This window comes from Pelodiscus sinensis, chromosome 11 (genome assembly GCF_052426305.1).
Source record: "Pelodiscus sinensis isolate ZL-2025 chromosome 11, ASM5242630v1, whole genome shotgun sequence".
Classification (NCBI taxonomy): Eukaryota; Metazoa; Chordata; order Testudines; family Trionychidae; genus Pelodiscus; species Pelodiscus sinensis.
The window spans coordinates 48561116-48574194 of NC_143062.1; the positions used below are offsets into that span (position 1 = coordinate 48561116).

The 13079-nt window shown below is 48.8% G+C and overlaps 1 protein-coding gene across 8 annotated transcripts in view; it reads left to right on the plus strand.

Annotated features, from left to right (window-relative positions):
• CADPS (calcium dependent secretion activator) overlaps positions 1 to 13079 on the plus strand; it is a 418422-nt gene that overhangs the window by 179167 nt on the left and 226176 nt on the right. For all 8 annotated transcript variants that reach the window (XM_075938477.2, XM_075938474.2, XM_075938479.2 and 5 more), the window contains exon 4: positions 5222 to 5302. In XM_075938477.2, coding sequence (XP_075794592.1) covers positions 5222 to 5302 — 81 coding nt within the window. The remainder of the gene's footprint in view (positions 1 to 5221; positions 5303 to 13079) is intronic.

Here is a 13079-nt window from a genome sequence, read left to right on the forward strand (position 1 = left end):
TTATTAGCATGGCAGAAGGACAGCTCCCCTAGATGGTGGCATCCTTGATGTCTAAATTTAGAATGCAGGTTATTTGGGGTAATGGGATTAACTTCAATTGCTGGCGCGCCAATCAAACCCAGAATAGCAGCGTCCCTTTCAGAGGTCTGCAGGAAATGGGGCCTCGGCATGGAACATTTCCCTCGTTTAGTGGCCCGGCGGGGAAGGAATCCATTCAGTCCAGTGGCAGCAAGTCTGCCTAGTGCCTGTGCTCATAGGGAAAGAGGCACAGGGGAGGATGTGACGATTTGTCACAGGGGGCCTAGTCCTGTGCCCACCGCTCCTATTGGCTTCAGGCACTGGCCCACAATCGTGCTCCCCTATAAGAATCCGGAGCAAGGCGGTTTGATCCTGATGCCAAAAGATGAAATGATGAAATGCTTGTGGCGATGCCACGGTGACTGGAGTATTCACGCGCCTGAGCCAAAGGTCATTGCCAGGAACAGAAATACGCTCGGTGACCTCAGTGAGCTTTGGAAATTGCAGTCCCAGGCCTTTACATTGAATCAGAAACGTATTCTCCCTCCACACCCGTTACGGTGACTCGGAACTCTCTGGGAAACGTAGCTATTGAAACACACCAACCTACACGCACGTGCATATATATCGGGGGGGAGGGAGAAACGTTATGCCAAGAGACGAGAGGAAGGAAATTGTGGCACCCTGCCCGTACGGTGTTTGGACGGCCTATTGCAGTACATTCGAACAATCACCTAAGCGCCAGTATCTAGTCCTATTGGGAATGAAAGAAATCATGGTGGCTGGAGCTGAAACTTTCCAGACTGCACTGCACCAGGCAAGTGATTGCTCTGTTTTATCCTTCTCCAGAGACACATTGCGCCACAGAGAGAGATAGTTACAGCGGCTCTCAGCCAGGTTATAAAATTGCTTTATGGGTGGCTGTCACGGAGAGCACTAGGGTATAATGGCTGATGGTGATGTTGCTTGCCAACAGGCAGAACAGGCCACTCTGAGCATCAGCATTGGAAGAGCCAAATAGCAAGACAAGCCAACTGCGAGGAGGGGGGAAAAAAACAGAGTCCAATGTGGTTGACTTCAGTAAAAGTTGGAGGGTTTAAGTTATTTCTTACCAGAGACAAGGAGTTCCATTGGCTATCGCAGAACTAATATTGTGGTCCTAGATTTCAGTTTTTGATTCCCCAGCCCGCTGAATCTCATGAAAGAAGTGTTGCTACTAGCACACCCACTTACTGTTATCAGATTTCTGCTGCGTCCTGACCACTCCTGAAGGCGTTTATAGTAGGGAAAGTGCCTGCAAAGTCAACATAAGAACATAAGAACGGCCGTACTGGATCAGACCAAAGGTCCATCTAGCCCAGTAGCCTGTCTGCCGACAGTGGCCAACACCAGGTGCCCCAGAGAGGGTGGACCGAAGACAATGATCAAGTGATTTGTCTCCTGCCATCCTTCTCCAGCCTCTGACAATCAGAGGCCAGGGACACCATTTCCATCCCCTGGCTAATAGCCTTTTATGGACCTAACCTCCATGAAATTATCTAGCTTCTCTTTAAACTCTGTTATAGTCCCAGCCTTCACAGCCTCCTCTGGATAGAGCTTAAAGTTGGGCATGTGACGGGTCCAAAAAGAATCGGTCAAACATTGGTCAAATATTATTGAATGATGTCAAAAATGGTCCAGTATTTTAAAGCAGTCATGTATTAGGACAATAAGAAGTGAGACTTTCCATGGCAGGGGCGGGGAACTGCTGGGGTTGGGGACCGCTGACCCAGAGAAAAATCAGTCGGGGGCCACACACAAGTGAGAAGCAAAGTGAGACGCCCCCAACTGAGAAGAAAGAGGCTCCCCATGTTCCCCTCACACACCAGAGCCTAGTGGGGCCAGGCTAGTAGAATTTGTGTGCTCCAGCCCTGTGGGTAGATGGCTGGAGGGGCTGGAATACCAGCCTCGGGGACCAGAGACAGGCAAGCCAGGGGCCCTTCTGGGGCCCCAAAACAGGCCCCTTGTCAAGAGCCCCAGCAGCTCTGTCAGCTGCCCTGTAGAAGGTGACTCCTTGAGGTAAATGCCCTGTTGTTTTTGTCCACTGATGGCAGTGATGTCTCATGCCAAGCTCCCCGGCTCTTGTTCCCATAGCGATGGGGGAATTACTGTCCCAGTGCTGTTATGCCAGGGCGGCTTTGGCAGATGACCAAGGTTTGGGTAAATCTGAGGAGCAGAACCCTGGCGGCTTTTCAGCGATTGCAGAGGGTGACAGCCAACCATTCTGGGATGTTTATTTGTGTATCTGAGTGTGTGTTTGTGAGTGCGTGTGATGTGTCAGTGTGTGTGTGTCTGTCCCCGTAATGGAGAGAGGGTGTAAATATGTAGACTTTGGGCGTGAGTGTCAGTGTGTGACTTGTGTTTGTGTCCGTCCATGTGAGAGGGTATTCAAGTCTTTGTGTGAATACTTGTGTGTGTGTGTGTGTGTCTCTGTATGGTGTGTGTGTGTGTCGGTGTGTGTGTCCCCAAGAGAGTGCGTGAATCTCTGTGTATGACTCTGGATGTGAGAGTATGTAGGTGTCTGGATGTATGTTTAGCATTAGTGTTGTTACAGATTTTACAACTGTTCACATAATGGTCATATAAATTGCCTTCTGAGATAATCGTTGGATAATCTTGTATTCAGTTAGTTGTTATTAAGTGTAATTACTTTGTTGTGTAAAGAACACAATGGGGTCTTTTTACAATAGATGGTGAGGTAATATAATTAATATTGTAGAAATATGCGGCCCGTGATGATTTACCAAAATTCGTGAAGTGGCTACCTGAAAAATGATTACCCAGCCCTGAGGTAATGGATGGTGTGGGTTGGCGGTAATGAGGGCCACGGTCTTACGGAAAAAGAGGGGGGAAGGAAGAATCACAACAGCTCTGCAATGCAAGCCAATGGTTCTCCAGGGCTGCTGTGGCCAAGGTGAATTCAAGGTGAATATTGTGCACACCTGTGTATCGTGCATTACAAACAGAAAAGCACAGCCATTCTTTGACGGGTCTGATCTCTTCCCATGAGGAAGCCACTTCCTATAGGTCTCGATAGTGGAGTCCTTACCCAGTCTTGATTTAATCCAAATTGCTACTCAAGTTAGTGGCTTCAAGAACTTTTAACTTACAGGACCGCCTCCCCGGGGGGGTGTAAATCAGCATTAACACCAGCGAATGCACAACAGCTGAAGGACTAGCCAAGTGGTTATGTACATATGGGCATTGTGACGGCACGTTGGGGTCCCCCGTCTCCTGCACCCCGAAATGGCACAAACAGACTCCACCAGCCAGTAGAATTGAGGGTGGTTTATTGCTCCTCCAGGATACAGCATAGCACAGATGTAATCTGGTTACAGGAACTGGGGCTAAGAGGCCTCAGTGCCCCCTTGAGATGGGGGGATTCCAGCCCCCTCCCCAGTTCCTTCTTCCCTGCTTTCCAGCCATGAACTAACTTCCCCTCTCCAAGCCCTGCCACCAGCCAGGGCAGCATTCCACCTCCCTTTGTTTCTCCCCATGGGGGGTTGGCTGGTTCAACCGGTATGGAGTCACCTTTGCATAATAAGGTTTCCCCTGCTGGGTCTTGCTCCAGACAGCAGAGGTCACCACAGCCCAGCAAGTACCCCCACTACGTCACAGGCATTACACTGAAATGTACAATTCTCTAAGAATTATTGTACATGAAATACAAATGTATGGGTATAAACCGTCAAACAGGAATACAGCAGTGTATCCTCTCTCCTGTTTCTCTCTCTCTCTCAATTTATTAAGGTACATTTAGAATCTGTTATGTATGCAATTTTTTCCCCACTAAAGTGAAGCTAGTAACCAGTGTGCCCCTCGTTTAGAATAGCCTCAAAAAAAACCTTGGGACCAAGTCAGTGGGAAATTTGCTTCATTTAAAGGGTTCAGGACTGAACACCTGTTTCTTACCTGCAAGGGAAGGAGCAGTCCTGAAAACAGAATGCTGTGTCACTGGAAATGTGTGAGGGGACTTATAAGAATTTAAGAAAAAACAAAGAAAGGGGAGTGACACTTGTACCCTTTGAGTGCTTTTAGGCGTCTGCTAACCAGCCAGATTCTAGGCCCTTGGCTTCACCTCCAGCCATTAGTCATTAGCTGCCATTAAATGCCCTCCCCATCAGTCACAACTGCTTAATTAAAATCTCCCACAGACCAAATTGATCTGACACCAGGGACACCGCAAGGCACTTAAAGCAAAAATAAAATGCATTTGAAACTTCAAGAGCAGCCTGTCACGTCCTCTGCTGAACAAACTGGAAACCTGGTCACAGCCGCTCTGTTTAGACAGACAAAATCTGGAGCACTTGCAATAGCAATTCCAATGACAGTCCTGACCCTGCAGTCCAGATCCTGGAGCGGAAAAGGAAAAATCAGAGGAGATGCTACCGGGATAATATGACTATGTCTTAGAAAGTGTGTGTGGGGAGTGGGGTGAGTGGTAGCGAAAGCCTGACAAATAAGAGGCAGAAAAATATGTTTGAGTGATTGTCTTCTGGGCAAAGCATCTTCCTTTCGTCTTTATTGACACTGACATGGCGTGCTGCTGTTACTGTCAGGAATCTATACAGCCTAGAATTGTGCCTTTGGGTTCTTTGGGGACCTGAATAAGGCCTAAAGCGCTGGTGGTTACATAGCACAACTAACGGAGACATGTGAAAAGGGAGGTCACATAAAATTATGGAATCTGTGGCTGACTTGTAGCCTTACTCATGGGCTTGTGTGAGAGTTTCTCTGCATCCCCCGTTTACTCCTCTTTGCAGCGCTTTGCAGCAGTGCTGTTGGGAGAGGCAGTGATACTGGTGTTCCCATATCGGTGAATGTAGAATGCCCTGGGGCATTCATCTGTGTGTCCATGATGGCGTTTCCAGCCACAGCAGTAGCCGCACGGGCATCTAATGCTGTCTGATAAAATGCATCCAATGGAGTATGGTGGTTTAAGAATTTTGGGGGAAATGAATCGGGATGTGTATGTACAGCGCCTTGCACAATGGACCAGACACTGATGGGCGCCTTTCGGAGCTCGCACAATGCAAATATTAAATCATAATGCCACAAAGTTGTGCACTGAGAAACTGATGAAGCTCTCTGGGGTGGTGCTGTGGTTGCCATTTTTCATCCTCGAAAAACTTCAGTTTACCTTTTTTTCTATTTTGCCACCCAGCTGGACAATCCAGATGAGCAAGCTGCGCAAATCAGACGAGAATTAGATGGACGCCTTCAAATGGCAGATCAAATTGCTAAGGTAAGAAAACTTTAAGTAGTAACTGGCGTGGCGCCATGGAACCAGCGTTAGAGTCTTCTCTCTTCTCTGTGCCCAGGCCTGAGGAATGCTGAGCAGTGTTCCCTGTGAGCTGAGCATGTGGGCGACCGCTCGGGAAGACCCAAATACTGTCCAGCTGCTTAGCATAGTGCCTAGGTTTTGTTTGTACAGGTGGTACACATTTGCACATGCCTCCACGCTCATAAAAATGTATTCCGCACATGGATGGAATAGATTAGAGGGAACACCCACAGCTCCCAGTAAAGTGAGATCTGTTTCTTGGGGTCAGGCCCAACATGCCTGGTGAGGGTTCGATTCTGGGGAGACGCTGTTGGAAATGGCGCTGTGGGGTAGTTGGCTTTTTTTCCTAGAAGCAGCTGTTTTGTTAGGAGCTGGGATTAGTTCCTGTGTTTCTTTCCCTGCCAGTAGCTTACCTTCCCTCAGTGACTCCAGACTTGTATTGCATTCAGAACCACATATCAGTGCTGTGCATGGATGGGCTGGCAGTCTCCTGGTCCAGACCCCGCCTGCCACAAACATCCTCCTCGCACTTTACAGTAGGGTTGCTTAAAAAAAAAAAAAGGGACACCAATATTTGTTAAGCAAAAAAAAAAAAAAAAAGACCCTACCGTGGCCCCTTTAAAAACCGCATGGTGAGGCTTTTTGGCCCTAACCGGCTGCCGTCAGCTGCCCACCATCTTACCTGCCTGTGCCAGGCTGGACAGCTCCCCGGTAAGCACTAAGTTTGCCAGGCTGTCTCCGTATTGAGCTGGACAGCTCAGGATTTTTGCCTCCTGGCTGGGAAAAAATCAGAAAGTACCAGACATTTTAGGTGTCCGGTATTTTTCTGAATTTTTTTTACCAGACAGCAGGCAAAAATACCGGACTGTCTGGTTCAATACCGGACACCTGGCAACCCTACTTTACAGTGGAATTCCCTTTGATATCTATCCACTGCAGTAGGCCTGTGAGCTGTCCCTCAAACTAACTCAGCAACAAAGCACCTGGAACCACACCACGCTGCCGGGGCAGACGGTCCCCACCCCGCCGCCGGCTGCAGCAAGTCCTTTCCCTGATGGGTAACAGGGTTTCAGGTGACCTACAGGGGATAATCACTTTGGGAGCTTTGCCGTGAGCTTCATTGAGCGCAGGATTTCACCCTGGCCTGGCTCAGTCTCCCAAGTCCTTCGTCAAACCCCACATGTGAGCAGCATAACTTGTTTTCTGGCCAGCGCCATGCTCGATGCCTCTGTGTTCTAACCCCAGCGTTGCAGCCCATGGTCTGTGCAAGATCCCCCATTTGAAGACGAGAGAAAAATAACAAGCTCGATAAAAAGCCCCTGCCGCACCCCTTCCTCCCGGGGGTCTGGCAAGGCTGACTACCCCACTGCCAAAAAGAAGTCTCCCGCCCTGCCCTTGCATCAGCAACCAGTGTTGTGAAAAAACTGCTTCTGCCCTTTACCGCCGAACAGATGGAATAAAAATAAAGCCCCAGTGCAGATTATCAGCATACCTACAGCCTATCAGTGGCACTCAGGAATTCCTCGTTCCTGAGGAGAAACACCCAGGCACTCTCCTCTTTGCAAACACAGAGAGGTCAGTCTCTTTCCATAACTGGTAAAAGCCCTCCCATATTAGTGAGCAGATAAGGCTCTGGTCTTTCCTGACAGGCCCACGTGATTAAAATAATCCTGAGCTGGCTTTACAAGACCAATTCGGTGGACACTCCAATCACAAAATGAATGACCGATTCTGACCCCTATGGTTTGCTCATACTAAGAGTCCCTCCATGGCAAACTGTAATTCCCTGAAGTATAAATGTGGTTATTGTGCCAGAATTTTGAAGCCTTCTGCAAGGGAATGCAGTCTTGAAGCTGCTCCTGTGTAATCATTGGGAGCAAAGCATGTATTTATAGTCTATTGTTAATTATTTAGCAGCACTTGTGGGTACATCTCATCATTGAGGATTGCTTTGCATTTTTCAGAGCACGGTACACACCTTAACCAGTTAATTGTCCTCACTGTATCCTTGGGATGGCATTTAATTTAGAGATGGAGAAGATGAGCTGTCTGCAAGCTTTGTGGCAAGTTAATGGCAGACTCAATAATCAAAACTGACTCTCCTTCCCCTACGTTAAAACAGAGCGCCTGTTACTTTAAGGAAAATATTGAACCTGCTCTTGTTTCTTTAAAAGAAACTCTTCATAAAGCATTGTCACCATCTAAGGATTTGCAAGTATTAGCCAGTCATGTGGGCTTGATTCAAGAGGGTCTGCCTATTTATTTACCTTTCTGTTTACTACATTTTTGAATTAAAGCATTGACATTCGTAACTCACTGGCTGTCAGCAGAGGCTGCAACTAACTGAATTATACTTGCAAACATAAATATTCCATTTTAATTTCCCTCAAGAACGTTGAAACACAAATGAGCTGCTACCAGGTCTATGGCTACGTCTAGACTGCAAGCCTCTTTCAAAACAGAGCGTCTACTCTACAACCAATACTTTCGAAAAAGTGAGCCGCTTTTTTGAAAGAGAGCAGCCAGGCAGTCTGGATGCTCTCTTTCGAAAAAGCGTAGTTTGCATTACATAGTGCCTTTTTTCGAAAGAGCGCTTTCAAAAAAAGGCGTTCTTCCTCGTAAAACGAGGTTTTCTGCAGTCGAAAAAACTCCCATGTTCTTTTGATTTGCTTTTGAAAGAATGGAGCAGCAGTCTAGATGCAGGGGAAGTTTTTTTCAAAAAAAAGGCCACTTTTTTTGAAAAAACCCTGTAGTCTAGACACACCCTATGAGACGAGGCCATGTCTCCTCCTAAAACAAATACATTCTGCAACTTCACTTTGCAGGGCTCCACTTTTAAAATGCAACTTTGGAGCATGGAGGGAAATTATATTTGAAAACAGCATATCAGCCAGGATAATATATCCAGTACATGGGTTCGTAGGGAGGTGATGGAATCTCTATCCCTAGAGTAGTTTAAGTCTCAGCTTGACAAACAAAGTTGTTGACTCGAGTCCCACGACTTGAACTCGAATCCTACTTAAGTCGCCTAGGTGACTTGACTTGAGACTCGACTCGGGTTCATTGTTTGTGACTTGAGACTTGCTAATTTTGTTAAATAGACTTGGTGAAAAAATTGTCTGAAAATGATATTGATGGCTTGTAAAAAGTGACTTGACATTTTTTAAATTAAGACTCGAGACTCGACTTAAACTGTAGTGACTTGAGTCTTGACTTGGACTTGACAATGATGACTTGAAGACAACACTGTTGACAAAGCCCTGGCTGGGTTGATTTAGTTGGGATTGGTCCTGCCTTGGGCAGAGGGCTGGACTTGATGACCTCCTGAGGTCTCTTCCAGCTCTCTGATTCTATGATATTGTAACTTAATCCCTTTTCCACAATTGCCACTAGCCCCAATTTAGCATGTCAAAATCCGACAGCAAAATCTGCATGCTAAGGTACTTACTGTTCTCACAGCTCCATGGGTGCCACTTTCTGGCATCCAAATGACTTTCTGGATCCTTGCCTACAGTTTCTGCACAAAGTTATTTTCTCTGCTCGAATATCACAGCCTATAATTCAGTTTCTTGCTGGTCTTTAACTTGAATCAAAAAATCTCAGATTTACTGGTGCGTAGATTGCAGAACGGGGTCGTGCCTGGTGATTGAGTCTGGGTGCACAATCAGTGCACTAAAAAGCACATCACTTATTTCCACTTGAGGTGTGATGAAGGCTGGGTGGGCTGGTTAGGACCCAGACGTGGGAGTGCCCCCGTGCGGTCTTTGCAAAGCCACGTAACGACCAGCTATGGAACCTGGAACCAGTCCTTTGCCCAGGCTCACTCAGTAACCAGACCCAACACTGGAACGCTTGAGCAGAGCTGTGTGTCCCTTGTTTATGGCCGGGACCGCTCAAATGCTGCTTTTGGTGTTGAGTGGAGTCCTGTGTTGGGCCCCACATCAGCAAAGCATTGACACATGTTTGAAATCGGCTGCGCTTAAAGATGGACCCAGGTGAAGCACGTCTAGATCACTGCACCTGGGGCTTGGACTCTGTCCCGTAGAGTCAATGACAGCAGGATTATGGCTGGCCGGCTGATCGCACCGAGCCAGAAGCACTTTGAGGTATATTTTTCAAAGCCTCTCTCTGGCTCTCTCCTCACTTTCCCTAGCCAGGTGGGCTTGAGAAAATTGCAGGTAAGAGCCAGCCCGAGACTCCAGGCAGTGGAAGCAAATGTGGAAATAGCACTTGCAAAACCAGTGATGTCCAAGACTTCGACAGTTTGGACAGCTTTCTGTTCCCTGTGCCCATCGGCTGTTGGCCCTAACTCTCTCCTGCTGCATCTTTCCGCACAGATTCATCCCACACCTGCCCTCCTGCTCTGCTCCTGGCTATTTCCCCTCTTCCTCTTGGTCTCCTCCTCACCAAACCCTCCCCACCCACCCCCACAAAACAACCCTAGAACTACCGTGCCATGTCCAGACCTCCCACTGTTCATTGTGCCTGTGTGATAGGCCAGCTCCCCCATCCTGTGTCTGCCTGGCCTGTCAATGCTGTGAGCTCTTTAGGGCAGGGCCAGCCTGTCCGTGTGTCTGTATAACCCCACTCGTGGTTGTCCCATGGGTGCTGGCACAGTAAACACAATGAATTACGATTGTGCTTAGGTGCATTTCCTGCCCTTATACTTGGGCTAAGGTTAATGGCTTGGAGCAAAATGCTCTTTGGAGCAGGCAGCCCGGGTACATGGGCTTGGGCGGAGGGGAGCTCTGTGGAAGGGATGGGATCCTCATGGAGCTGTCCCCGCCCTGCCCGTCTTGCCTCCACCCCTCCCTGGCTGGGAGGTCTGGGGTATGGAGGATGCCTTTCTGAGCCCCAGGCCTGGTTGAGGAATTATAATGGAGTCGGTAGCTGAGGATTTGGTGGCCAGTCTTGTCCCTCTTCTAGCCAGTCCCCTTGTGCCAGGCCAGCCTTTCGACACGCCGCCCGCTCCGTCCTGTCTGCCTCAATCCCAGCGCTATCCATCCCCTGCCGTCCTGCCTCAGCTCGCTGACTCCCACCCAGGCATCGCATCTGCTGGGTCCTCACCAGCTGCCTCTGCCTCCTCACCCCCACCTGTGTCATGGGGCTCAGCTACATAGGCATCTCAGAAGGGCACAAGCCCCACCCATACCCAGCCCTGCACTCACACGCTGTCCAGGCCTTTTTAGCTTGCAAGGCACAAAGGTTTGTATCTAGGGTGGTGTTAGTCCTCTTGCCCCTTCCCCCCCCCCCGAACCTTAGAATCTCCTGTTTTTTCTTTGACTTGGACCTAGTGAGACTCACCTGGGCCTCCTGTCAAGGTGAGTCAGCAGAACGGCCCAACTTCTCCATAGAACATCCTAGAACCTGACAAACTACCACACAGAAAAACCCAGCTCACCTCACTTCTGGAGTGCCTCAACTCTCCACCCTCCACATCTGTCCTGCTCGTCCCACTTGCCTGCTGGCTGTCCACTACCCATGGATATCCATCCAATTTGTTCCTCCTCAGAACTGCCTCACCTCTCCCCACCCCCATCCCCAATTTCCAATCAGCCTCACAGATCATAGAATCCTAGGGCTGGAAGAGACCTCAGGAGTCATCGAGTCCAGCCCCCTGCCCAAGGCAGGAACAACCCCAACTCCATCATCCCAGCCAGGGCTTTGTCAAGCCGGGACTTCAAAACCTCCAGGGATGGAGATTCTACCATCTCCCTAAGGAACCCATCCCAGTGCTTCCCCACCCTCCTAAGGAAATGATTGTTCCTAATATCCAACCTAGACCTCCCACTGCAACTTGAGACCATTACTCCTCATTCTGTCATCTGCCACCACTGAGAACAGTCTCTTTCCATCCTCTTTGGAACCCCCTACAGGTAGCTGAAGGCTGCTATCAAATCCCCCCTCACTCTTCTGTGGACTAAATATGCCCAAATCCCTCATCCTCTCCTCCTAAGTCATGTGCTCCATCCCCCTCATCATTTTTGTTGCCCTCCGCTGGACCTTGTCCAGTGCATCCACATCCTTTCTGTAATGGGGCCCCCAGAATTGGACACAGTATTCCAGATGTGTCCCACCCCCTTCAAGAACTACAGGGTGTGGGGTTTGATGGTGAAGCTACTGGTGACAAACAGTAAGATATTGTTTCTGATACTTCCTGCATTTGATATGTGATGTCTGGAAGCAGTGCAAAAGCTGGTACATTGGGAAAGATTAATAGTGTGGTGACGAAGCATTAATGTTTGAGCATCAGTGCTTTCAACAATATCTCCCAACATTTTAAAAAATGGAGGGGGGGGGTTATGAGTGATTTCTGCCTTATGTAATGCATGGGCCATCAAACAACTCGATTAGATAGTTTGTCTTATGCCAAGAATAATTTACTTGAAAGGCTAGTTTTCTGAAGACTGAGTCTTGAAATTGAAGGCTACATTTTAATTGATTGGCACAAGGGCTGCTTTGAAATGTGTTTGTAATGAGTAAACCATTGAGTACTCGCTAATACACTCAGCCAGTCTGAGTTGCTGTTTGTATTTCTTCTGTAGCCCTGAGACGGTTTCTTGGCAGAAACATGGTGTTGCTTTCTTTTCCAGGGTGCATTTTATGAACTTCTTTTTATGATGTCATTATGAACTGTCAGCTCTTAAGCGAGAAGATATTTCTTAAGTTGTCTCCAAAGTTCTGTTTTTAGAGCTTTCTCTTGTATTGAACTCTAGTCAGGTGACTTATACCTCACTGTGATGGGGTAGACTAGGCCTGAAGACCCCTACTGGAGGCCTTGCTGCACCCCACGCCCGGGAGAAGAGCAAAAGAGAGGTCCTCCAGGCACACTAGAGTGGCTGCTTCTGCTGCAGCCAATCAGGGCTCAGCACGCTGATATAAAAGAAAGTGCTGGGCCAGGGCCTGGCAGTTCCTTGCTGGAACTCAACCCAATCAGACTCCGGGATTATCTGGGAAGACAGCAGCACCTTGGACAGCTCCAACTGTGAGCTGGACTTCAGACCTGGCTGAAAACCCACCCTGACAGACTACATTAAATTACAGAACCCTGGACAGGGTGCCGTGAGAAACTGACCTCACAGCCCTGAGAGAGAGGGCTGGATGGGGCAGCTTCTTGGAGAAGTGGCCCAGTGAGTGAGGTAGCAGCAGACAGCAGTGACAGTTAGTGGGCAACTGCTACTTACAGGGTCCCTTTGGCTGGGACTCAGAGGAGTGAGTGAGCCTGGTTGCCCCCACAACCTCCCCGTAGCTATAAAAAGGGGGTAAGAAGCCTGGTCCCAAGTGCCCGACCTGAAAAGCCATCTGAGATACCTCCACTCCCAGAACCAGTCGGGGTGGAGGAGTTTGTGGAAGTGCCCTCCGTCACAAAGGGGCACCTGCGAGCGGGTGAGCCCCTTCACGCTTGCACAGTTACTGGGGCCCCTTCTCAAACAGTCAAAAGCAGAGATGAGCTAGGGGCCTGGACAGATGCATCCGATGGCTGAGGACAGTCCTGGGATTAGAGGCTGGTTTCTTCAAAGGGGGATAGATAGTGACAGATGTGGGTCTGTGGGGAGTAAAATAAGAAAACATAGACATTGGGAGTAAAAGGCTGCTTGGCGATGGCTTTTTCAGCAGTGAGCAGTTGGCCCCAAGGGTGGCACCAGCGGGTTTCTGGGGGCTATAGTCACCCCCAAAATGTGCCTTAGCCCTCCTACCCGCTCCCCACCTGAGCAGTTGCCACTGGCTCCTCTCTGAC